The sequence below is a fragment of the Lagenorhynchus albirostris genome, chromosome 15, assembly GCF_949774975.1.
Source record: "Lagenorhynchus albirostris chromosome 15, mLagAlb1.1, whole genome shotgun sequence".
Lineage (NCBI taxonomy): Eukaryota > Metazoa > Chordata > Mammalia > Artiodactyla > Delphinidae > Lagenorhynchus > Lagenorhynchus albirostris.
The window spans coordinates 64,838,302-64,865,574 of NC_083109.1; the positions used below are offsets into that span (position 1 = coordinate 64,838,302).

The following is a 27,273-nucleotide window of genomic DNA, read 5'->3' on the forward strand; positions in this document are numbered from 1 at the left end:
ATTCTGAGCTTTTCCTGCCATCTTGGACCTGTTAACTACCTTTCTTGGAGCTATTTTCCCACTGATTTGCAAGCGGGTATGGATGTGTTGAAGCTTAGAGTTGGCATCTAGGATTCAGTAATTTTTTATTGACAGAGAAAAAAATTTTGGTGACCGTTGTATGTATTAAAACGATTATACATAAAGAAGTTCCTCTATACCGGTAAGTGAAAAATAGCAGTTTCAAGGAATATTTCAGAGGGCTTCAGACCTGAGGAGCGTTCTTAATGAAATAAGATTTGCGAGCCTGCAGTGAAGACTACGCCTCCCAGCTTGCACCGCGCCTCCCTCAAGTACAACGCCCTCCATCGCTGGGCCTGGACGTGTACCCAGGCGCGCAAAGCACCTCGGGGATTGTAGTTTTATGGAGGCCCAACCAGTCCAACGGCCCGGAAGCAACCACCGGAAGTGCCGGCCCTAAGAGGTGGAGTCCGGACGGCGGCGGCAGCGGCGGCGGCGGCGGTTGCCAGGAGCCCGCGTTGCCGCCTGAGCACCGTAATATGGCGGGGAGGAGGAGGAGGAGGCGGCGGTGGATGGAGCTGCTCTCAGTCAGTACCAATTGAGCAGTTTGTTTCCTGCCAAGGCCCGGAGCGAGGAGAGGAAAGCTGCCGTGGCCGTGGGAGAACAGGTGTGTGCGTGAGAGGGGCCTTGACTCAGCGGGTCCGGCTGCGAGGCCGCAGGGCGGGCGGAATTGGCGCGCTATCTGAGGGCGGGCTCTGCACGGAACCCGAGCGAAGGTGCCGGGCTCTTGGGCCTCGAGCCTCTGGGAAGGCTCCGGGTGGGCGGAGGCGGATATCCCGGGGGCCGGCGGCACCGGGCGCGGAGGTGATGCTCAGATGCTGGCACCGTCTGGCGGGTGTTCGGGATGGAGCCTTATCAGAGGAGTTGGGGGAGGTGGGCTTGGGGCGCTAGGGTGAGGGCAGAGGGTCCACAGTAAATAAACTCGGGCCAGACCCGAGGAACCACCTCCTGTTGATAAAAGTGGTTGGGCCTTTTTTTTTTCTGGCTAGGGGAGCATCCCCAGGGTGTGCCCTGGCCATTTCTGAACGGCAGTTACCACCAAGCAAAGACCCTAGGAGCGCTGTTTACTCTGCCTTTGCGATTCTCTGGGGGCAGAAGCATGAAGAAAAAAAGGAAATTCTCTTTATTACCCATGATGCTACTGGGTGTTTCCCACCCTTTGCTTCTATCTGGTTATAATCCCAGTTCCCTACCCCCCAGTTTAGGCAAATGGCAGGCGCCTAGAGATTGATTTAGTGGGGAGGGGTCTGGACACAGCAAAATGAGGAAGCTGTTGTCCCCCTTTCCACGTTTTTAAGTTAAATTGAATCTTACCAGGAACCAAGAACCGTCGCTACCCTCCAGGAGTTCATAAACTAGTGAAAAAAATCATAGTCATCATCATCCTCTTCGAAATAAAAGTCGCTCCCATTTATTGATGCTTTCTGCATATCCTACAGTATACTAATGAATCCTCACAGAATCTCTTTGAGATAGGTACTCTTGATTATCCCCGTTTTACAAATGAGGAAACTGAGACAGAGATGGTAAGTGAATTGCCAAGAACATACAGCTAGTGTGTGTGCCTGAATAAGAACCTTCCCCTTTATTGCCTCTACAGGAAGTTTGTTTTTAGGATGACTGATGGGTAAACAACCAGCTAACAACTGACAACAAGGCAAGATGTGTTCTGTGTTACTTTTACCATTCCCTTCAGTGACATTTCTGATAGAGCACTGGTGAGGAGTAGGTAGCAGAATCATGAGTCTATGGAGTTTGCAAAGAGGCTTATTTGGGGAAGGATCATCGTCTAAATGGAGAAGACAGGGCATGTCTGAACTTGATGCAGCCAACAAATTATTAATTCAAGTGGACCAGTAATGCCTGCTGGTAAAGTATGGGGCTGCAGATTTGTGGTTGGAGTGGCCTTGTAGTCAAGGCTCCCTTAAAAAAACCCTTCTGACAGGGGTAATTGTGGCCTGAGAAGCGAAGTGCCCTCTTGCTTAATCATATAAGATACAGACACTCGCTTTTTAAATGGTTGCCCTTGCAGTTTAGAGGTACCAGTTTCTCTGAGAAAAGGGTCATCTATGAAACAGTCATTCTCAAAATTCCATTCTTCCTTGCTAGCTTCTTTGCTGTGTAGTCCACTGTCTTCTTTTTTCTGGTTTACATTATTGTTTGAGCTAATTATCCTAATTTATTTATTCAGTATTTTTATGAAGTGCCTACTGTGTACAGACACTGTCCTATGTAATGGGGATTCAGTGGTGAGCAAGACTGAGAAGGTACCTGTGCTTATGGAGCTTACATTTTGGTGGAGGAAGAAAGACAAAAACCAAGGAAATAAACAAGATAATTTCAGATAGTGGTAAGTGCTATGAAAATTGGGAAACAGCAGGGTAGTGTGATAGTGAATGACACAGGGTTAATTTAGTTGGGATAATCAGGGACGGCCTCAGAAGAGGAGACCTCCAAGCTGAGACTAAAGGATGAGAATGATCCAGTCATGCTGTAGGGTCACTTGGTAATTTCCATAATCATCATATTAGACTTGTATTTGGATGTTTAATACCTTATTATAGGCTATAAGTTATGCTGTAATAATAATATATTGCTGTATGTCTGCAATATGTATGACAAACATATACTGTTTAAGGGATGTGAATTTAACTTTCTGAAGCAATGAGGCATATTTTTTATATGATGTTGTTGAAAGAAATATAGAACTTTGCCATAAAGATATTTTATTTCCTTAAATTTCCCAGACCTTCCATTCTTTGCTTGTGTGTCCATTGGAAGTATATTACATTAATTGTATGAGTAATCTGTTTTGGTTTCTTGTAATGCTGGATGCATGGGTTGTGTTAAAAAATCTTTTGAAGTATTTTAGTAGAAATGGGGTCATTCGAATTTCTCATATCTTAGCTTATGCCTATTTTGATTATTAAGATATCATAATGTGGGTTGAAGTCTAGATTAAAAAAGGAGGCCTTGCTATGGTTATCATGCAGTTAAGGTGTTATGTTTTGTTTTTTACTTTTGCTTGTCTTATGAATATAAGTTTGCAAAATAATCTCATTTACACTCTAGAGAACCATTTCTTTGAAATTAAACTCTCAGTTTGCATAAATGAATGTAGAAATAATTAGAATTGATGGGATGGTAGGAGGAAGTCTTGCTATTAATAAGACTACCAGTTGGTCAAAAGTAGCAATATATCTTTTTTCATAATCTAATCATAATTTTGAATATGATTTTTCTTCATTTCTAACTGTGATATTATTTGTCCCTGATACGTTAGCGTACTAAATTTTTAAGTATCTTGAGGCTTAGGGCAGTATCGTATTGTATCTTGTTTCATGTTTGCATATCCCACGTCATGAACTGAATTTCCCTTCCCTCTCTCTTTTTTTATTTGTTAATTAATTGTTTTAAAATGAACACTTAAAGAAGCATTATTGTATTATTTTTTCTGTTTTCACAGATCATATCGTTGTTGGTTATGTGTCCAGTGATATCCCTCTTTCCCTTTCCCTTTCCCTTGTTTATTTAAAGGAAACAATGCCAGACATAATGCTATGGAAACAGGCAATCAAATATTTAACACTTGCTACATGAATGAATTTGGTATCTAACCCTTCCTTTTACCTTGTATTTTCATAGCCACCATCACAGGTTCCCAGAAATTGTGAAATTACTGGACTGATTATTTTAAGTGGTTTGGTGATGGTTCCACTTTTTAACAGTAAAGTGAATTAATATGAGAGCCAGTAGATTCTGTTTTCCACTTCCGACTGATTTGCTCAGTTACCATGGAGTCAAATTATATTCTTAAGATATGCAAGTAATAGACTTTGGACTCCATGATAGAAAAAAGAACTTTTAAAAGTAAATACCAGTTCTTATTTAACTAGCCCTTTTGTCTCTTTTTTTGGCTACAAAAGCATTCCAACCTTTGTATTATTTAGGTTTTTTTTTTTTTTTTAAATAAACCGTGGTACACATTTTTGTGCTTAGATTTCTTTCTTATTTATTTATTTTGACTGCATTGGGTCTTTGTTGCCGTGTGCGGGCTTTCTCTAGCTGTGGCGAGCGGGGGCTACTCTTCGTTGGGTGCGCAGGCTTTTCATTGTGGTGGCTTCCTCTTGTTGCAGAGCGCAGGCTCTAGGCACGCGGGCTCAGTAGTTGTGGCTTGCGGGCTCTAGAGCACAGACTCAATAGTTGTGGTGTATGGGCTTAGTTGATCTGCGGCATGTGGGATCTTCCCGGACCAGGGCTCGAACCTGTGTCCCCTGCATTGGCAGACGGATTCTTAATCACTTCGCCACCAGGGAAGTCCTATTTAGTTTTCCTTGTGATGTGTAGATAAATCCTCCTGAAGAAAAGATAATATTATGTTTTACAACTGAAGTTAGTTAGGTTGTATAGAACTTTGTTTCCTTTCAGAAGGTTTCATTGCTGAGTTCTTAGTACTTTTCTAAACTAATCACATTTAAAGATTGATTATGTACAAATTTTCAGAAATATTTAATATATGAAGCAAGGCTTGACTGGGCAGGGTCTTGAGGTGCTTTCCTATAGCCAAGAATTAGCTCCTGATCAGTGAAACAATTCTGGGAAAGCCAGTTCTAGGAATTGTGAATTCTAGGAATATTTCAATGCCCTACAAATTTGCCAAATAAATTAAGATCTGTTTTTGTCAGCACATTAAAAATGGCTTTTTTTCTCTCTTGTAGTGTGATTGTGGGAAGATGGAAGAGTATGAGAAGTTCTGTGAGAAAATTCTTGCCAGAATCCAAGAAGCATCACTAGCCACAGAGAGCTTTCTACCTGTCCAGTCTGAAAGCATCTCACTTATTCGCTTCCATGGAGTGGCTGTGCTTTCTCCACTGGTAAATGTTTTTGATTTTAAATAATCTTTTTTTCTATAGTGAACCACTAAGGTAGTTCACAGAAAAACAAAAGAAAGGCTGGCTTATAAATATCAAAAAGATGCCTGACCCTTTTCATAAGTAAAGAAATGCAAATGAGTTAGCGGTTGGTTTTTTTTGTTTGTTTTTTGCTTTTTTTTTTTTAACATTTGATTGGCAACGATCTGATAGGACCTAGTATTTCTTAGCTTGTGGGGAGGAGGCACTTAAAATGCACTTTTGCTGAGAGAATCGGTTGATTTTATTTTTTGATGAGCAGTTCGGTAGTGTTTATCAGAATTTAAAAGTGTATGTAACCTTTGACTCAGCAATTCTGTTTTGGGGAATATCTTACAATTATACTCATCCATGTGCCTGAAGAAGTATGTGTAAGGTTATAGGAGCATTGTTTAAAAGAGCAAAAGATTGATAAACAACTTAAATGTCCATTAATAATGGACTAGTTTAACTAACTGGTCCACTTTATAGACTCATTAAAATGAGTACAGTAGATCTTAATGTGTGGGCATGGAAGGATCTTCACAAGCTGCTGTAAATCACTGGACACAGCATGCTCTCAGAGGCAGTATAGAGTAGTAGTTAAAGCCTGGCTCTGGATCCTTCTGGCCTGGATTCAGATTATTGCTCTGCCACTTACCTGCTGTGTGAACTTGCAGGTCCATTTTCTTTATCTGTTAAATGAGGCTAAAAAATAGTGCCTATCTCATTGGGCTGTTTTGAGGAAAACGAACTAATACATTTAAAATGCTTAGAACACTACCTAGATCATAGTAGGTACTCAATATATGCTAACTATTTGGGTTTTTAAATAAGACTGTTATCTTCTTTCTCTGGGGAGGAGTGAGGGAATATCAGATGAGAGGGAAGACGCACTTTTCATCGTGTTTCCCTTTGATACTGATTGAATATTTTATAAATGTATGTGACGTTATTTCAAATCAGAAAATATTACTGAAAGAGAGTTTTAAATTTATTTCTTTTTTGTATAGCAGGATTTAAAAGGTCCATATTTTCTGTCAACTTTTTGTAATGAAATTTTCAACCATACAGAAAAGTTGAAAGGATAGTTCAGTGACTACCCACATATCTACCATTTAGATTCAACAATTTTTAACATTTTTGCTGTCTTCACTTTATTGCGTTATTTGCTTTATTTAAAACTTTTTTTGTTTTATTGATGAGCCATTTGAAAATTACAGATACATGACACTTCTCCCCTAAATATTTTGGTATACAGTTTCTAAAAATAAGGATACTCTCCTACATAAAACTCCAATATCGTATCACACTTTACGAAAATTAATAATAATTTTAATAGCATCTAATATTCTGTTTATATTCAGATTTCTCTATTTGTGCTCAAAATGTCTTTTATAACTTTTTTATTGTCTGGATCCAGTCAGAGTTCACAAATAGCATTCACTTGTTATGTTTTTTTTTTTTTTCACTTGTTATGTTTTTTAATGTCTTTGACGTAGAACAGTTCCTTAATTTCTTTAAAAAATTGTTCTTTATGATAGTAAATTTTTAAAGAACTCTTACAGAATGCCTTCTATTTTGGATTTGTCTAATTGTTTCCTCATGGTGACATTTAACTTACCCTCTAGTCCCTGTAGTTCCTATAAACTGGAAATTAGCCTAATAGTTTGGTTAGAGTCAGGTTAAACATTTTTAGCAAGAATTCTTTGGAGATGATGCCATGTACTTCATATTAAATTAAATCAGAAGTTACATAATGTGTAGTTGTTTGTCTATTAGTAATGTGTAGTTTGAACACTTGCTTCTACAGTGGTGACTGCCATATGACTCTAAAGGTATACATTTTCTTTTCTCTTTTCGATTAGCAAGTAAACTGGAATGATTCTTTGGTACCATGCAAATAAGAAAAGATTTTAAAACATTTTTATCAGCTACTTGATGAAATATTGCTTGATTAGTTTAATATAGGCTAAAATGTCTGGGCCTTGTTGTGTAAGGTCTACGACTTCATCAGTTACTTATTTATAAACAAAATCTAATGCTTATGGACCTTAATCCATGATTTTAGGTTGTATTTGATAGTCAAATACTGCAACTTTGAAATAATTTTTTATGACATGTTTTCTATTTGCATAAATCTAAAATAAGTCTTGACTCCTTAACATAGTGACTAAACTTCCCAGGACTTAATAATAAAGACTTAAATCCACACACAAAAAAATAATGCTTGGACGCCTTCAATTTTTTCAATACATTACATTTTTATTGGAGGTTACAATGAAGTGGAGCCAAATATGTGTTCTGATTTTGTAGGCAAATAAAACATTATCTGTTTCTTATATCATTAAACCTTTGGACATTTTCTTGAGGTAGCAAAGAGGTGAATTGTATACTGATTAGAGGATTAGAAACTGAAGAATCTTAACTGAACCAGTGAAGTAAGACATTACCAAAGGAAAATCTCAACAGTAGCCAATAGGGTTAATTTTATCTTTCATTTCAGAGCATTTGATAAGTGAAGAGTTTTTTTTTCTTTCAACTTTTTTTTTCAATTGAGAATAATTACTTACAGTAAAATGCACAGATCTTAAGTGTTAAAGTTCCGTGAATGCTGGGGATTTCCCTGGTGGCCTAGTGGTTAAGACTCCGTGCTCCCAATTCACGGGGCATGGGTTCAATCCCTGGTCAGGGAACTAAGATCACATATGCCACACAGTGCGACCAAAAAAAAAAAAAAGCAAAAAAAGCAGTCCCATGAGTTCTGATATATGGCATCCATTTATAACTCACACCCACACAACATTTTCATGACCACAGAAAAATTTCATATGCTCCATTCCAGTCATCACCCCCAACCACTGTTCAGATTTCTTTCACTATAGTTAGTTTTACCTGTTGCACACATTTTTAATCATTCTGGTTCAAAACTACCTGATTTTATGATATTTTTACATTTATGAGAAATAATTACATATTTATGATGTTTTTCAGCTTAATATTGAGAAAAGAAAGGAAATGCAACAAGAAAAGCAGAAAGCACTTGATGTAGAAGGAAGAAAGCAGGTTAACAGGAATAGAGCTTTACTGACACGTGTCCAGGAGATTCTTGAAAATGTTCAGGTGTGTAATTTAAGCTCTTTTAAATTATAATTAAGAAATCATGAATTAAGCATTGATGATAATTTTTCAGAAATAAATTTGCCTTAGTAGTTAATTACCAATATACTGTTAAGCTTGAGAATCTTCATAATTTGTGATATTCCATTTCAGTTACTCCAAAGAAAATTCACTTGCTTGTTAGTGGTGCTCAGTACTTGAATCAGAGGGTACTTAGACAATGGACCCATACACTGAGTATAATTGCTTGTTGTCTATGTCTTATGACTCTAAAAACATTGAATTCTCAGTGACAAAATGATAGAATTGGCCATTGTAGTTTACCTCTGAACTAATCAGACTATTGACTCAATGACCTTATTCTCATTCTCTGCTAAAGTAAATAACTGTCCCCCATTTTTTTTTCTGGTGAAAATTCTGCTCTTAGATACACAAATGCAATTTAGATTAGATGATAGAATTGCCTAGATGCATCTTAGATACAAATTGAAACTTTTTAAACAACACATCTATACCTTTGCAATGATTTTTATTTAATTTAAATTTGTATAAACAATGTGTTTTAAGGTCTGGATCATTTCATACTAAAAACAGTGAATTAGATAAAACAAATAATTTCTGCCTTATATAACCCTGTTTCGCTGGTTACATCTTTTAATTTTTTTTATAATCCTAGGGGTTTGTGGTTTGTGTAATTCATACTAGATGATTTATGTACAATGACCCTTAGGATATTTCCCACTAACTACTACCTTCATTTCTCTGTGGGTAGTAGATTTTAATTTGTAAAGTATAATTACTGCTCATATTGAGTTTATAAAATGTAGTGAGTAGCACAATAAAGGTAGGTTTTTAATTTATTAGATATTTCCTATTATTGGAACAAAAATGGCATATCATTCTTGGTCCACTGAGGGAATATATCAAATATACTACTAATGAGTTTGTTGTTGAGTTTAAAGACTTTCTCTGCTTAATAGAACGTGTACAATGTTGAACTATAGAGTAATGAATTAATTATTCAGATAGAGAAATTTTATATAATACAAATAGATTTCTAAGGTCTGTTTTACCTGATGATTCTGATAGGTTTTGTTGTTGTTGTTATTTAAATTGTCTAACCAAAGACTTTTTTAGTGACGTACAAAAAGCATGGCTGCTGAATATCACAAATATGAAATGTTTAGCTATTTTGAGGAAATAATTTATTTTACTTAAACCTGCGAACATGTGTCATGAGTATGTATCCCTTTTGTTTTATTTTGATCGTGAGGTTGTGACCAAGTAGATCTTGTTGTACTGTTTATTGTGTAGTACCTGGAAATCATTACATATCTTGGGATTTGTAAGGTAAAATAGGAGTGCCATATTGCCTAAGAAAAAAAACACATACAAAACAACCTAAAAATCTTTTAAAATTCAGGATTCTGGAGTGTATTCATATGATAATATGATAATGATTTCTGCCAGTTTCATATATGCTTGTATAATGTTTAGAAAACATCCTAGTTCACTTTTTGTTCTTTTGCAAAGTCGAATTATTTACATACAAAATGTAATTTTATTGTTTTCTGTTGGATCTTTTGTGTATACAATTGTTTTCATCTTTATTAAATTTTTAACTTATTTTGCTTGTTCAAAAACTCATTAACAGGTTGCTGTTTTATTTTATTTTTTTATTTTTTATAAATTTATTTATTTATTTTTGGCTGTGTTGGGTCTTCGTTTCTGTGCGAGGGCTTTCTCTAGGTGCGGCGAGCGGGGGCCACTCTTCATCGCGGTGCGCGGGCCTCTCACTGTTGCGGCCTCTCCTGTTTCGGAGCTCCGCGGCATGTGGGATCCTCCCAGACCAGGGCTCGAACCCATGTCCCCTGCATTGGCAGGCAGATTCTCAACCACTGCGCCACCAGGGAAGCCCCCACGTTGCTGGTTTAAATGATCATCCAGCTAATCAAATTGAAACTTGCCTTAATCAGGTTTTAAGTTGAAGTTTTTCTTATTTTTTAAGTATTAAGCTAGATGGCTGACCTTTCATTTACCACAAATTTGTCTCATCATATAGAAGGATTTTAGTTAAAATTTGGAGTAAGCATATGGGAGGCAGGAGTCTTGGTACTGAATTATTTTTTTGCTTAATCAGTGTCCTGGGCAAGTTAGTCCTTGTTAAAGAGGAATCATCTATGTAAGAAATTTAATTACTTGCTATTTATTTTACACATTATTATCCCTAGATGACAGTTCTCATAGGAGGAGCAGTTGGTGATGTTATAACATATAACCAGAAGAAAGTTGAGGAAAATGCTTCTATTCCAAGATTAAATTGCACATGAGTATATGAATATATATGTGTGTGTGTATATATGCACATATGTTCATATTTGTATCAGATTAGATAAGTGACTTTTTTCTTTTCTTTCTTTCTTTTTTTTTTTTTTTTTTGCGGTACGCGGGCCTCTCACTGTTGTGGCCTCTCCCATTGCAGAGCACAGGCTCCGGACGCGCAGGCTCAGCGGCCATGGCTCATGGGCCCAGCCGCTCCACGGCATGCGGGATCCCCCCGGACCGGGGCACAAACCCATGTCCCCTGCATCGGCAGGCTGACTCTTAACCACTGCGCCACCAGGGAATCCCCTCTTTCTTTCTTTCTTTTTGGCCGCACCTGGCGGCATGTGGGATCTTAGTTCCCCGACCAGGGACTGAACCCGCACTCCCTGCAGTGGAAGTGCGGAGTCTTAACCACTGGACCGTGAGGGAATTCTCTTTTAATCTGTTAATAAATAGGCCAGGATGACCAGTAGATGCTTTTTATAGTAATTTGAGCTCCATGTGATATAGAATACCATAGAAAAGGTCATCTGAGTTTTTATTTGTGTTTTCAAATATTAGAACTCTGAATCTTCAGTTTCAGTTGCACTTTAGAAAACAATGAAATCAAAGGCTTCTTGTGTAGTCAGGAAATATTGCTTTTTATTTCTTAAATTTATTTTTATTTGTTTATTTATTTATTTATTGGCTGAGCCACACAGCATGTGAAATTAGTTCCCCAAGCAGGGATCGAACCTGTGCCCCGTGCAGTGGAAGTACGGAATCCTAACCAATGGACCACCAGGGAATTCCTGGAAATAATAATTTTTAAATTTCCTTTTTCAGGTTAGAAAAGCACCTAATGCCTGTGATTTTGATCAGTGGGAGACTGAAACAGTTTACTCTAATTCAGAAGTCAGAAACTTGAATGTTCCTGCTACACTTCCAAATATCTTGCCAAGCCCTACTGAACACTCTACTTTAGCAAAGTTTGAAAAGATAACTGGAATTTTGCCATTGAATACTGAGGACCAATTTAAATCTAATGGGGTAGACTTAGCTAGGGACTCAGAAGAATTCAATTATCTGAAGCAATGTGATAGTTCAAATATTAGCCACGCAGAAAACGAAGCTTCTCTAAAGACCTCCTCAGCAGCTGCACAAGAGCTACTTATTTCTGGTGGTCTCTTTCCAACAAATGAAGAACAAGATCCGTCACTTCTGGGGGAAGTTACTCCCGATCCCTACATAATGAGTCTTCAGAAGCTGATGAAAAAGTCAAAGGAATATATAGAAAGAGAGCAATCTAGACACAGTCTGAGAAGTAGTGCAAAGAGGAGTGTTAGTGAGAGTTATTCAGACAAAGAAAATGATGCTGTCAAAGTGACTGACTGTGAAAAGGAGAAGGCCCAGTTGACGGGCAGGCACTGTGGTTCAGTTATTCCTGACAAACCAAGCCTTAATAAATCAAATGTTCTTCTCCAAGGTGCTTCCACTCAAGCAAGCAGCGTGAATACGTCCATTTTAGGTAGCTTTTCTAAAGTGGACATACCTATACCAACTGGCCATTCTACTGTTTTAGAGCCTGATTCTGATTTTAAACGCATTCCCACTTTTGTTACTGAAAATAATGTTATCAAAAGTCTTACTGGTTCATATGCCAAATTACCTAGCCCAGAGCCAAGCCTAAGTCCTAAAATGCATCGAAGGTGTTCTAGGCCATCATCAGCATGTCATATACTTATAAATAACCCAATAAATGCTTGTGAATTAAGTCCTAAAGGAAAAGAACAGGCAGTAGACTTAGTTGTTCAAGAAACTGATGAAAAAACAAATGTACCTGAAACTGTGCCAGAGTTACCAATTGATTTAGCAGGAGTTTGTTCAAGCAAGGTTTATGTCAGTAAAAATACATCTGAAGCCATACAGGAAATGGTTTTAGGTAAATCAAATCAGGTATGTCAGTCTTCAGGAAGTCAATTAGAAAATAAAGTTATTCATGGACTTGCTATCACGGAAGGTCAGTTAACATCTGATGGGAGAGGACCACAGAAAATGGACAGTACATGTACTGCAGTGGAAAGATTGCGTGAGCCATATGCCACCAGTCAATGTATAGTGAGTCAAAACTTTGGAACTGTGAGTGGACTCAAGTCAGCCAATGCGTTAGAGAAAAACTCCTGCAATTTCCAAATGGGACTGAATAAGTCTTACGACGTAAAAAACCCATCTCCTTTACTGATGCAAAACCAGAATACCAGACAGCGTATGGACACCCCTGCAGTGTCCTGTGGAAATGAACAATTTTTGGATGACAGTTTTGAGAAAGTTAAACGGAGACTTGATTTAGATATTGATAATTTGCAAAAAGAAAACTGGCCTTATGTCATAACAACTGGAATAGCTGAACAGGAAAGGCAACATTTGCCAGAAAAAAGATACTCTAAGGGGTCTGTCTACATCAACAAGAATAAAATGTTAGAAAGTAGTTCAAAAGGTAAGAAAGCTTCGAAGTGTTTAATATCTGCCAAGCAGGTGGCATCTCTATTTAATACCTTTAATTGATAATTAATAATTGTCATAATAATTGCAGAATAATTATAATTGTCTTCATCTGTTCATTTATCAGAGAGCATCACTAGCTACAGTTTACTGCCATTTGATAGGCTTTCTTAAAGGATTTTCCTATTTAGATTATGAATCTTTCACAATCCACTTGGTATTATAGAGAATATTGTTAATGACTGGAGGAAAAAGTTCTTGCATGAAACATCACTCATAGTTTTAATCCAGTATATTGCTATGATGTCTTCCTTTGGACTGTGGTTTCTAATATTTTCATCAGTTTGCCCTTTCATTTGTAATGAGATCTTCATGTAGTTGGCCCTTTAGTAAACACTTTAACACTAAATTATTAGAGAAGATATCACAAATAAGGCTCTGTGAGTAGTGTTTCAAGAGTGGTGTCTTTATTAATGAAAATTATTTCAAATTTCTGTTGCGTCTAGTGTTATATTAACAGTAACTTGTTAAAACATGTCTTCTTTATTACTCCTTACTTTGTTGTCATGGCTCATAGTTCTTCATTACTGATGTGGAAGACATATAAATCAAGTAAATTATGTTTTTAGACACAGACATTTCAACTCTAGTGTGATATGCATCCTCCTGAAAAAAACTTCGTATTCTGTAAAATTGCACACTAAAAGTAACAAGGTTTATAGGAAAAATAGGGTTGGGTTGGGGCAGACTACGTAACACCTGTGCGACTTTATAAGCACTCTAATAAAAACAGTTGATATCTGAGGAGCCAGCTTGGCTTCTCCAAGTAGATGACACAGCAGGCTAGAAGCTGTCTCGGTGAATACCTAAAGTACACAGACTGACCAAGTGGCAGTTCTGGCAGTGCTTTCACAAGAGGAAGGCCGGTGCCTGTGAGATGAGGCCAGGCATGGAGGCAGCCGGCTTGCTATCAGAGTGGGCAAGGGCGGCAGTGCATCGTGCCGAGAGCTGCCCGTAGCTTGGCTGCCTGCCTCGGGCACACCTCCCAGAGAGGGATCCCCTGGACAGGCACTCATTTATAAAGTTTTTAAGGTAGAGCTGAATGGACTCCAGTTGTTGGCTGAGTGGTCGAGTGGAGGGCCTTTTTCCTTTCTTGCTGAACGTTACAATTCAACTGCTTTTCCAGTCCCCCCTCCCCCGCCTATAAAAAAATTGCACGTGAACAACTGCATATTGTTGTAGCTGAATAAAATGTATTTAGGAACAAATTATCAGAATACCATGGCAGGTAGGACAACTATAATGCGCTTATCTTCAATGAAAATCATTGACTGTGTATTTGGAAAGAAGGATTCTTTGAATTTAGTTGAATTATAATGGATTCCTAAATATCTATGTGCTACATCTGTGTAATACTTGATATTTCAACATTTCAAAGTGTCACACCACTTTCTATTCAGTAAGTTGCATAGTCATACTGATTTAATAAATTTTTTAGTTAGTAATTAAAATATCTAGAATTTTAATATCCAGTCTTTTTTGGAGCCTCAAGCTGAGTAGCTTTATACTGTCAAAGCAACATTTATTTTAAAAAAGTAAAACAAAGCAAAAGTAGAAGCTACAATACCAGAGACCCTGGAGAAGGACAGGAGTGAAGAAAATAAATGGAGGTGAGATGCACATGAGAACCACATTGTGAAGTTAATTGGAGTAAAGAGAATTGGATGGAACACATAGTCTTGGCTTCATCAGTTCAGATCATGATGGGATCTGTCGAACGAGTGGGTTAGGGTGATGAGATACAGACCTTTAGTAGCATGAAATGAGAGGAGGGCAAAAGAGAATGTGATTCAAAGTGGGGACCTGGCTGTATCTTGATTGTACTGGGTCAGATCCAGGAATACTCTCTGGTCAGAAGCGTAATTTAAATTGATGTTATAAAACATCAGATATTACTAAATTTTCTAAATTTGAGGGGACATGTTTCTTTTCAGAAGGTGAGGAGATATTAAAAAGCAAGATGTTAGCTTTCGAAGAAATGCGGAAGAGACTAGAAGAGCAGCACGCCCAGCAGTTATCGCTACTCATAGCTGAGCAGGAAAGGGAACAGGAGAGACTGCAAAAGGTGAGGAATTAAAATGTAGGGATATAGGGCTGGTGAGTGGAGTTTTGGTCATGTATAGGACACTTACAATTGTTACCCTTGTGTATCTTAATCTAAGGGGGTTATTGATTTTCATACATGGAGAGGTTTTTTTTGTTTGGATTTAAAAAAAAGTGACTTTGGAATTATCAGGTTTTTTTTAACATCTTTATTGGAGTATAATTGCTTTACAATGGTGTGTTAGTTTCTGCTTTATAACAAAGTGAATCAGCTATACATATACACATATCCCCATATCTCTTCCCTCTTGCATCTCCCTCCCTCCCACCCTCCTACCCTCCTATCCCACCCCTCTAGGTGGTCACAAAGCACTGAGCTGATCTCCCTGTGCTATGCGGCTGCTTCCCACTAGCTATTGGTTTTACATTTGGTAGTGTACATATGTCCATGCCTCTCTCTCACTCTGTCCCAGCTTACCCTTCCCCCTCCCCATGTCATGGAGAGTATTTTTATTGCCAAAATGTGAATTAAAATATTTTGATCCTTATCTAAAAATAAATGCATAATTTATCAAAAGGATACTTAATTGAATCCTTGATTCAAAATTTGTAATATTTTTAAAAGGTATTTTGTAAGTAGATGCTGAAATATGCATTCTGTAAGAGTATATCATAAGAGGAAGGACACTTGTTTTAAGATTATCACATTTTAAAATCAATTAAATAAATTGTCAATTTTATTTGAGGGAGGAGAACCTGAAATAAATAATAATTTGCTGATAACCATACATACTTTTTTTTTTTTAAAAGAGCATTTATTTATTTATTTATTTTGGCCGCATAGCTCACGTGCCTTCGCGGCATGTGGGATCTTCCCAGACCGGGGCACAAACCCGTGTCCCCTGCATCGGCAGGCGGACTCTCAACCACTGCGCCACCAGGGAAGCCCCATACATACTTTTAGCTGAGCCTAAAATACTATTTGGAGATGTAATTAAAAGAGCTACCATGTTATAATAAACTGTTAATCTACAGGAAATAGAAGAACGGGAGAAAATGTTAAAAGAGAAGAAGGTGATTACAGCGGAAGCCTCTGAATTGGACATTAGCAATGCTGTGGACTTAGAATGGAGAAAGATAAGTGACTCTGGTTTACTAGAAACAATGCTGTCTCAAGTGGACTCACTCCATTCTTCAAATTCAAATAGTTCTGGTAAATATTAAAAAAAAATCAATTTCCATTTGAAAAAATTATCCTATAGTAAGATATTTTATTTGGCACACTTTAAAATTGTACCTCCTTTCTATAAGTCATTCCACATCCAACCCATGCTATTTGCCAGCTCCTTAGAAACTGGTGAAAAATGAAGTGATAGCAGCAGATCAAAGACCAATGAGCAGGTTCACGAGAAAAGCCACCTTAGCAAGGAAAATATCAGGAAATTTGACTCAGAGCCTGGTCTTTGTTCATTCAAGTAGCAGGTGATATTCTTCAAGTGATAACACAGTTTGCTATCTCCTTAGTGATCTTGAATTACATCTAATTACCCAGTCCCAATAAGAGCTTATCTTCACATCTTCAATTATCCTGAGATGCTGTTTGTGTTGAAAAGATCCATCTGGTGCATATGCTTAAAGTCCATAAATATTTTAAGTCTCCTATGGATCAGTTTCAGAGTTGTTATTCTTAATGAGTGTCATGTTTATTTGGATGTTCTGTGTATTCTAATTATTTGACATGAAGTATAATACTTTATGTATATTTCTCAAGGTTTCACAAGTTCTGCCCTACAACACAGCTTTGGTTCTGCAAGTGAAGTACCATTCTACCTCTGGGGATCATCAACTAGTGGCTTGACCAAACTCTCAGTAACAAGACCTTTTGGAAGGGCCAAAACTAAATGGTCTCAGGTGGGCAAACTTAAAGATATATGCATGCATGTCTGTCTATATCTTTTCTAAAGAGCTGTGTTATCTTAGGTTATACAAATGAGGCATAAATATTTTGCAATACATCAAAAGCTTAACTTTTATTAAAGATTAAACTACAAAGAGTAAACACACATAGAAGAATTTAGTCATTGTAATAGATTAAGAAAAACAATCTTGAGTATAATGCTCAGATTATTAAAATGTTGTGTCTATCTTATTTCTTCTAGGTTTTCAGTGCAGAAGTACAAGCAAAATTTAACAAAGTAACTGCAGTAGCAAAAGGATTTCTTACTCGTAGGCTCATGCAGACAGATAAACTGAAACAACTTCGACAAACTGTAAAAGTAAGAGGATTGTGTAAATTGTATTACATTTCTGTCTCAGTTTCTATCAGTGTTGTGACAGCTGAGTTGACAAATTAGTTCAGAACTTAGGCAGATCAAACATTTTTTAGTCACATAGGCTGTTTTTGAAATTGATTAATCTCATTCAGATAATTTTTTAAAATATGTAAACGAAGTAATTTGTGCATTTTTTTGTCTCACTTTAAAGTGAGTGCTGTTTGACTTCTGATGTAATAGTTTTGTGTTCTTCATTTTGTTTTGACTGAGAAAAAGAACAAAAGGAAACTCCAGTGATCATGAAATCTTTCTAGAAAAATGAAGGAGCATTTCTTTCAGGATACTATGGAATTCATAAGAAGTTTTCAGTTGGAAGCACCATTAAAGAGAGGTGGTGTTTCAGCACAAGATGCTTCTCTTCAGGAAAGAGTGTTAGCTCAGGTAATGCATGTATCCTCAAGGCTCTTAGGGAATGGAAATGTTTTATTTCTCTACCTTCACTGAACCACTGAAAGTAGGTTTCAATGAAAACTTTAACCTTTTTCTCTAAATAAGAGCATACGTAATACTACTGACCTCTAACCTCATCTTTTTAAATGGGTATATTTTCTTCTTTCGAACTTAGTTGCGAGCTGCCCTGTATGGTATTCATGACATATTCTTTGTAATGGATGCAGCTGAAAGAATGTCTATTCTACATCATGATCGAGAAGTTCGCAAAGAGAAAATGCTCAGGCAAATGGTATGTTACATGACTTTTAAACTAGTGAGTGAAAAAACCCCTCTATTTCTTTTACACTCACAAATTATTTCTGTTACCAAATGTGTGGGTTTTCCCCCCACACCAGATCTCTGACACCAGCTGGGTGTCCTACAATTCAATTCAGTTCTGATACCATCTACCTGGAGTTAGTATCAGATCCTACATGTCAAGGAGGCAGTCTTATGAGACTGCCCCCACTTCAGATGCCAATCTCATTAAATAAACCTTTAGGAAAAAATAGGAAAGAATTTTTGTACTTGTTTAGATACATATTAATTATACATGTTAATTCAAGGGTTAAGTATATTTTATTAATAATTATGTTGCTTCTGACCAACTAGCTATAAAGTGGGGTTCCCATGACTCCCTCCTCGGGTTTGAAAATTTTTCTAGAATGGTTCACAGAACTCAGGGAAACATTTGCTTACATTTAATGGTTTATTATATAATAAAGGATACAGTAACAGATACAGATGAACAGCCAGATAGAGAGATGCATAGGGCGAGGTGTGGAAGGGTCCTGAGAGCAGGAGCTTCTGTCCTGTGGAGGGTGTGTGCCACCTTCCCAGCATGTGGATGTGTATTTTAGGGTTTTTATGGAGGCTTCATCACGTAGGCATGATTGATTATTGACTCAATCTCTAGCCTCTGTCCTGTCCCCAGAGGATAGGGGGTGAGGCTGAAAGTTTCAAGGTTGTAATCGTGCTTGGTCTTTCTGGTGACTAGCCCTCATTCAGAGCCCACCAAAAGTTGTCTTATTAGAACAAAAGATACTTTAGGGAATTTCCCTGGCTGTCCAGTGGTTAAGGCTCGGTGCTTTCACTGTCGGGGCCTGGGTTCAAAAAAATTGCTTCTATCTCCTGGGAAATTTCAAGGGATTTAGGAGCTCAGTGTCAGGAACCGAAGTCAAAGATCAAGCATTAGAACAAAAGATGCTCCTATCACTCAGGAGATTTGATTAAAAGGGTTTTAGGAGCTTTGTGTCAGGAACTGGGGTCAAAGACCAAATATTAATAGGAACCAGGGGCAGATCAATCGATTGATTGACCTATCTATAATTACTTCACATTGAGGTTCTTCTGGGTTTGGTGTAATTGATACTAAATATCATTCTTTATTGACTTTAGCACCCATCCTACTATTCTTTTTTTTTTTTTAATATTTAGTTATTTCTGGCTGAGTTGGGTCTTCATTGCTGTGCACAGGCTTTCTCTAGTTGCGGCGAGCAGGGGCTACTCTTTGTTGTGGTGCACGGGCTTCTCATTGTGGGGCTTCTCTTGTTGCGGAGCACAGGCTCTAGGTGTGTGGGCTTCAGTAGTTGTGGCTCGCGGACTCCAGAGCGCAGGCTCAACAGTTGCGGCGCACGGGCCTAGTTGCTCCGCACGGGCCTAGTTGCTCCGCGGCACATGGGATCCTCCCGGACCAGGGCCCAAACCTGCGTCCCCCGCATTGGCAGGCGGACTCCCAACCACTGCACCACCAGGGAAGCCCCCATCCTACAATTCTTAAAACAGGTAGTTCCCAGGATTACCAATAATATTTAAATCTGTAGACAAATTTAAAAGAAATTGGCAAGAATTACATATTGTTTTTGGGATTAGATTTTTGAGTTAAGTGTTGAATATTACTTGGATGACTCATAAAAAACTGTCCGCTGCTCCTGATTGAATTTCCTTGAAACTGTCATGTACATTTTACCTCTTTTGGAAATCAGAGTTAGAAAAGAGGCTCCAAATTAATTTGAAAAACAGTTGATCCTTGAACAACGTGGAGGCTTAGGGGTGGCCCACAGTCAGAAATCTCAGTATAACTTCCGACTCCCCAACAACTTAACTACTAATAGTCTACTGTTGACCAGAAGTCTTACCAATAACATAAACAGTCAATTAACACATATTTTATATGTTATATGTATTATATACTGTATCCTTAAAATAAGTTAGAGAAAAGAAAATATTAAGAAAATCATAAAGAAAATACATTTATAGTACTGTACTGTATTTATCAATACCATAATTTATGTTGTCTGTTTATAAGATGAATCATGTCTGTTAAGTACCTACATCAATATTGTCTTATATGATACAAAACACTGTAGATGTTACATGTATTACTAACATTAGACATCAAAAATGAAAAGATAAAAAAAATGAAAAGATAATGTGAAAAACAAGTTCACATTTATTTACAGTTGTAACAATTCATGCATTGATAATGAGGAAGCAGCAATATGTTTGATTTATGGGAACCTAATGTAATCAATATGATTGCTTCACAGTAGCCTAGCCTGTACACTAAGGAATAAATTGTTATAATCATGGCATACAGTGTTGTCATATTCATAATACAGTATTGGAAACAGTGTTACATTAAAAAAAAACCCACATACCTGTGATGATAGGCTGTAGTTGAGAGAGAAGAGAGGGAGAGGGAGGCACAGAGAGAGAGAAAGAGCGAGAGGCCTGCATACTGAATGGTAATGTAACTCTTTGAAAGCAGTTATAAAACAGTAAGAAAACTGACACATTAATTTTATATTAAATATCACTCACCTTGTGCTTATGTAAGGATAGACTAGTATATACATATATTTTATGCATTCATGACATAATTTTTTTTCATATTTCTAGGTTATGTGGTTCATCTGTGAGTTTTTTAAAGTCATAAATCTCCAAAAAATTTTCCAATATATTTGTTGGAAAAAAACCTGCATGTAAGTCACCTGTGCAGTTCAAATCTGTGTTGTTCAAGGGTCAACTGTATATCAGAGTGTTGGAGATCTGTGGTTTGAATCAGTGATCTTAGTGTGGTTGGCAAAAGAAAAGCCAAATTTATACCATTTCATTGGGAAAAATAATTTTAATTATTTAATTAAAAAAATTAGACTGCTTCAATTGTAAAGACTAAATTAAAGTTCAAAATGCCAGTAAGAGAAGCTTTTCCATGCAATTTGAGATCATTCAATACTATACTTTAGTGGTATTACTGGTACCACTAGAGCTTTATGTTACTTTTGTATTTTAAAGGATAAAATGAAAAGTCCACGAGTGGCTCTTTCAGCTGCAACACAGAAGTCTCTTGATAGGAAGAAGTACATGAAGTAAGTTTTTTTCATGTCTTGTCATATTCTAATTTAATTATTATCAAGCCAATTAATTTTAAGCAACTGTTGGTTTGTATATTCAAATTAGAAATAAAGAATTGTTAACACTTCTGCAGCTGAGGTGATAGAAATCCCTTTATATAAATAGTTTTATTAAAATCAGGTGGTAAAATCTGATTTTATCTTTAGATAAATGTATTAACTAATAAATTGGTCAACATTCAACTTGTGTAATTGATAGCTAATCAAGTAATCTTAAAAATACTTAATCCTTATATTCAGTGTTAATTTTGTATCTTTTAAATATATTCTTTTTCAAATATCCTAAAGACTTCATAGCAGGAAAAACTTAATGCAAATAATATTCTGAAACTATCCTATTAAAACTCTTCTTTCTTGAAATTTGTCTTTAGTATGCTTATTACAGCTCTTTCAGTAGTGCACCAACTTTGAAATGATGATTTGTTTCTGTCATCCTGTATCACATTTGTAATCATGTGTTTTGCCCCTTTCTAAATACATTATTTGTGTGTCCTTATTTTTATATTGTGTTAGAGCTGCAGAAATGGGAATGCCAAATAAGAAATTTTTGGTTAAGCAAAATCCTTCTGAAACAAGGTGAGAAAAATCACTTAGTCTCAGTAAGAGGCTATTTTTTAACTTTTAAGGAAAAGAAAATCTTATAAATCCCAAGCTTGTTTTTTGTTGGCTTTGTTCTACTTTACATCAGTAAATCTCTCCCTGTTGGGGTGGAGGGTCACAGAGTCAGAACCCGTAGTAACACCTGGTCATATACATGGTCATGTGCCAGACCAGATGTTCCTGGAGCTTTCTGTAGGACATGCTATGTCTGATGGAAATTTGAGCCCCGTATGTCCTGAGTTCAGTCTGCAGTCCAAGGGGTCTTTGATACTTACTTAAAAACCTTAGAAAGCTAGCTTAATGTTTCTGACGTGTTTTCTGCTCTTACAAGAGTGATGTTTTGTTTCTCAGATGTTTGAAAGGAAAAATTCCTTCTGTAAAGTACATAAATAAATTATCTAAAAGCACAAGGATTAATACTTGTGTTAGACATCTCTTTCCTGATAAAAAAACCGAGGTTTGTTCTCTTGGTGAGCAAATAAGCACTATATTAATACACTTTAATCAATTTGTTTTGCATTGTGATAATGTATAGGCCAAATCGTTGCATCGTTGACTTCTGCCTCACTGTTTCTTTCATCTGTTGAAAGAAAGTGGGGGAAAAACTGAATTTATCCTATTGAATTAATTTTTTATTTACCTTGTCAACAGAGTCCTTCAGCCAAATCAAGGACAGAATGCACCTGTTCATAGGCTACTGAGTAGACAAGGGTAAGAATTCAACACACATGGGTATTTAAAAATATTCAAATCAAGATTAGCTTTGAGAGGGATTAGCTTTTTATATAAAGGATAACTATTTTCAAATGTGATCTTTTTATAGTATTAGGAAGAGCTTTTAACGTTTTGTTCAAAGATAACCCTTTGATGTACTGTTGTGTATTAAATTTTAATTATCATCTTATGTTGGCGTGTTTTTACTTTTCATTTCATACCATTTTGCTCATTAAATAATGTAAACATCCACATAGTAAGTTCAACATCACCAAAGTGTTTCTCCAACAAAGCATAAGTCATGGTTATAGTCTCCTGACGAAGGGAAAGGTATAGTTTCTTTACTGTGCACATGCATGAGACTTAATTCTTTTCAAGCTTATTTGTGCTTTGAACGGTTGATGCAGTATGGTTGCTTTTTTTGAATGTTGAACATTTAGAACTTAACGCAAGTGACTTATTAATTTTTTTATATTCAATTAGAACCCCTAAGACATCAGTGAAGGGGGTTGTGCAAAATAGACAGAAGTCTTCACAGAGCAGAGTGCCTAACAGAGCGCCTGTTTCAGGTGTGTAGCAAACGAATTCCTGAAACCCATTCAATAGAAAGACGTGCACAAGCTGCCCCATGACCCAGGCCATACCAGCGGGATAGACTGTCTTTCCTTGCCACCATAATTTTGGCATATTCACCGTCATTCCTACTAGTGATCATTTGTATTAGTATTTTGCGGCAGTCAGGAGATCTTAGTGAAACTGTGGTTGCAATCTTGATTTCTGTAAATTCCATGGAGACACTATGTATTTTTTAATCTGAAAACTTTGTAGAATTATACATGCTTAACTCAGAAAAGTTTTTATAAATGAGTAAAATATAATGATCTGATGTCTAAATCTGTGCATGTCTATTCAGCTTTGGGAAAGTGTATCACCCAGGAATATTTGTATCTGCACATAAGGGGAAGAATTTCTCTCTGACCACAAGGTCACATGTGAATATGCCAAATGGGAGGGGGTGAAGTCTTAATCTTTTGCTCAATAAGAAGCTTGAGCTAAATTTCTCTTTATGTTCATTATTTGAGAATTATTTAAGGGCTAAGCCAAAAAGTGTATTTTAAAATCCTATTTATGGTGGCAAAAAGACAAATTCAGTGTTGAGCTAATGCAAAACCCTTAAGCTAATGTTTTAATATTTTTTAGGTGTCTTTGTTAAGACACTGTGATAACTCACCAAAAATTATGTGATCCATTAAAAATACTTGCAGAATGCTTTGCTTTAACTAGACTGATTTCTAAACATTTAAAAGAAACCTAATCACCAGGCAATTAAAATTAAATCTTTAATCAATTCTAGTCTTCTCATTAATACACCATTAGTCATATTTTAGAGCTTTTACTACTAAGTAATTTTCTCCAAATTAGGAGGGAATAAGCAACATAAATTTTTTCATGTTATTCACATAAGTTCAAAGAGGGAACAAGATATTGATCACAACTTTGAATTGATTGCTCACCTTTTGCATGTATATATAGTGAGTTTAATTCATAATGTTGAATATATAGAGGATAATTTAAAAGGTCATCTTTTGGAATTCACTGTGAGTGACAGTCAATGGAGTTGTTTTAAAGGGGATTACAGAGCTGAAAATCCTGCTTATTCCAGAGGTAGAATCAGCTGGTTTGAAAGATAACCATTTGGAAGAACTCAGACTAAACATCAGACCTGTTGCTTGTGAAGTTACATGGAATTTTAAGACATTTTCCATTTTTCCTCGTTAGTGTTGTATATTGTAATAAATCCTAGCTAGTTGGCAAATCATTGAGGAATTAGTATTGCTTTGCCTAATGTTGTCTATTGCCCAAGTGACTACTCTCCATATTCTTTTCTCATGCATTTCATCTCCACTATTTGTCACCTGTGAATCTATAAGTAAAATAGCAACTACTGTTTCTATTCAGTAATACGCAACAGTATAAAGGATGAATAGGAAGTCATTGCAGTTAATGTGTACAATGAAGTTTAGTATCTAGAACTATTGTGGTTTAATTGCATTGCAACATAATTATTAATAAAAATGTACTTAACCCTTGAATTAACATGTATAATTAACATGTATCTAAACAAGTACAAAAATTCTTTCCTAATTTTTCCTAAAGATTTACTTATACGTGAGTGCATATTTAGACAATTGAAAAAGACTAAAGAATTTTATCCTTTTACATAAACTGAAAATTTGGCTTATGACTAAAATTCTACTATGAATCTCAACACAGGGATCCATAGTTGCTTTTGAAAAGATTATTCTTTCCTCCTTAAATTTTTGATGGCTTGGATTATGTTTCAAACAAATTTGAAATTATGCTTTGATATGACCTACATGGAGGACAAACCTTTTATTAAGCATTTTATAGAAAACTCATTTTTATGTTGATAGACTATCATATTCTTTAGACTGAAGTACAATTCTAAGGCGTTAAAGTTTGCTGCAAAGCAATTAAAGTTGTTTATAGTTTTTAGAAACTAAATTGCAGTCTCTGATCTCATATATGTTTTAAAACATTCATTTGATGTCTTGTGCTTGACTTAAGAGTTTATAGTGAAATTCAGAAATTGCTAATTAAAGCAGAGTAGGAGGTAGTAATGCAAAATGGTTAAGTAAAACAATGAATCAGGTAGAAGTGGGTTCTCAGAGTTTCTGCTTCTAGCTCTGTTACTTACACAGGTGACTTACTCTCCTATGTCTCAGTTTTATTATTGTTAAAATAGTAGTAACAATTTTGACCTCGTGATTATTTTACATAAGGATTAAATATAATAATGTGTTTTGCTTAGCTCAGTGCTTGGTGCATAGTGAGCACTCATTAAATGGTATCATTACAGAAAAACTAACATTGAGAAATAATAATAGTTTTGCTCTATTTTTAGGAGTATATGCAGGAAAAATCCAAAGAAAGCAGCCAAATGTTGCGACAACTTAAGAAGACAACATTCATTAGGATAAAAAAGGGGGGAAGGGTTAGGATCCATATTATTTTCCCTGCTCACGACTTTTTATTTAACTCTGGACTCTGTTTACACAGGCAAAGTGATGCCAAAGGGCTGAAAAATCATCTGGATATTTTGGTCAGCCTGGCTAATCCCATCCCCCCCACCGAATTTTCCTCTTAATATCAGTTTCAGGTGAAGACAAATTAGTGTTTAGTAATTGGCTCATTTCTGTCCTTAACCTGCACAAACATAAGTTTGTTTTATTACTCAGGTGTCCGCTGAGAACCTTTTTGTAAACTTAAAGGACATTTGCGTTTATTTCTATAAAATATTGAAAAGGTGTGATAACTTATAAATAAGTTCTGAAATATAAATTTCATTAATCTCTGCACACTGATTGCTGAATTTGATAAACTAGATACTGTTCTGTTTGAGGGGAAATTATTGCAGAAGAATGTTTTTCCCCGGTTTTGTAACTTTGAAAACTCTGATTAATCTCTCATATTCTTGGACTTACAGTGTAACCACATAGGATAGAACACTTGCCTGTTGATTGTGGTCTACCTAAAATTCACCACAGGAGTAGCTGGGCATCACCATTTTGGTCATAGGTACACATTCCTCTCAGCAACTAGTTGTCTCACAGAAATGTTAGGCTTAATGTATGTTAATAATGTATGTTACCCTAGTACTATTAGAAACGTTTCTATTAAATTATAAAATCTTTCTGTGGAGGGTATAACAAATTTGGGGAAGATAGCACAATGTTCTTAAATGTAGTAGCGCTTAGGAATGAATGCATTATTACATCTATTTCTTTAAAATAGAATAACGTGTTGCATGCAGTTACATTTTCTATTTAGTCTGTTTATTTCTTCATAGTCTGCTTTTTTTAGCATGCTGGATTTAGGGGAGAATAAAGGGCTATACAATATGATAAATTCAGATTTTCAAATGGGATAATAATACTGTCTAGTTTAAAGTCTGCATTACATAAGAGGCACTAATGTTTAAGGTTTTTCATCACTTACATAATCATTTAAAATATAAACCAAAAAGTGTTACCAAGGGAACATGATTTTATGAAAAAGAATGTCACTGTTAATTTATCATGCCATCTCCAAAAGGGCTTTGTGCTTCTCACATAAAATTGGGAACATTTATGTGTACATTTAATCTTTCTAACTTAAATTTTAAAAAGATACTGGTATTTTGAAAATGCAGACTATATATATATATTCTCAATATTCTCTTAAGAATGTCGAGATAAAGATTGTTTTCTTCGATTTTCCATTCCATTTAAAATTTAACTTTTACATCTAGCTGTAGACAGAAAATAGTAATCTACTCTGGGTGTAAACTTGATTTTCTTTATTGAGATGTATCATTTATTTAATGAGTGAATCAGAAAATTAGAAATAGAACACAGTCAAAAATGTCTGAGTTACCAATTTATATTTGTGGGCAAAGTGTATCAAAATTATCTTAATATGATAAATTGTGCTTTATCATTCTGAAAACTCAGGATACAGCTTACTCAGATCTTGTGGGTCTTTCCAGTATGAAAGATAGATGCTAAAAGTTTTGTGTACAGTAATGCAAATTGGCTACAACAAATAGTATGTTTCAGAGATAAAACTAGTTTTAGATTAAGGATGCAAAACTTGAGTGTTTTTTTTAAGGATAAAAGCTTGTGTGTTTTATAAATTTTTTTAATGTTCACAGCTTTTTCTCATAAAAGTGCCAGACATTGTTTTGTGCTTTTAATGGATTTTTATTTATATATATTATTTTTGTTATTTTTTCTTTGA

At 36.1% G+C, this 27,273-nt stretch overlaps 1 protein-coding gene across 5 annotated transcripts; it reads left to right on the forward strand.

The window, feature by feature from the left end:
- The first annotated feature begins 494 nt into the window (after window positions 1-494).
- Window positions 495-27,273, forward strand: CCP110 (centriolar coiled-coil protein 110). 5 transcript variants are annotated; one of them, XM_060122549.1, is made up of 15 exons: window positions 496-667; window positions 4,779-4,934; window positions 7,944-8,072; window positions 11,220-12,870; window positions 14,870-15,000; window positions 16,014-16,191; window positions 16,750-16,889; window positions 17,138-17,254; window positions 17,591-17,692; window positions 17,877-17,993; window positions 21,041-21,114; window positions 21,673-21,735; window positions 22,411-22,470; window positions 22,957-23,042; window positions 25,400-27,273. In XM_060122549.1, the coding sequence occupies exons 2-15, from the start codon at window positions 4,794-4,796 to the stop codon at window positions 25,450-25,452; spliced, it is 3,042 nt and encodes a 1,013-aa protein (XP_059978532.1). In that variant the 5' UTR covers window positions 496-667; window positions 4,779-4,793; the 3' UTR covers window positions 25,453-27,273. The 5 variants fall into 5 exon arrangements, with proteins under 5 accessions (XP_059978536.1, XP_059978532.1, XP_059978534.1 ...); XM_060122551.1 differs by having other exon boundaries at window positions 14,873-15,000; XM_060122550.1 differs by lacking the exon at window positions 496-667 and adding an exon at window positions 2,278-2,410.

Coding starts and splice junctions, on each gene's coding strand:
- CCP110 (XM_060122549.1), top strand. CDS start 4,794: ATGGAAGAGTATGAGAAGTTCTGTGAGAAAATTCTTGCCAGAATCCAA. Junction 17,255..17,590: donor AACTTCGACAAACTGTAAAA/GTAAGAGGATTG, acceptor CATTTCTTTCAG/GATACTATGGAATTCATAAG. Junction 22,471..22,956: donor AGGCTACTGAGTAGACAAGG/GTAAGAATTCAA, acceptor ATATTCAATTAG/AACCCCTAAGACATCAGTGA.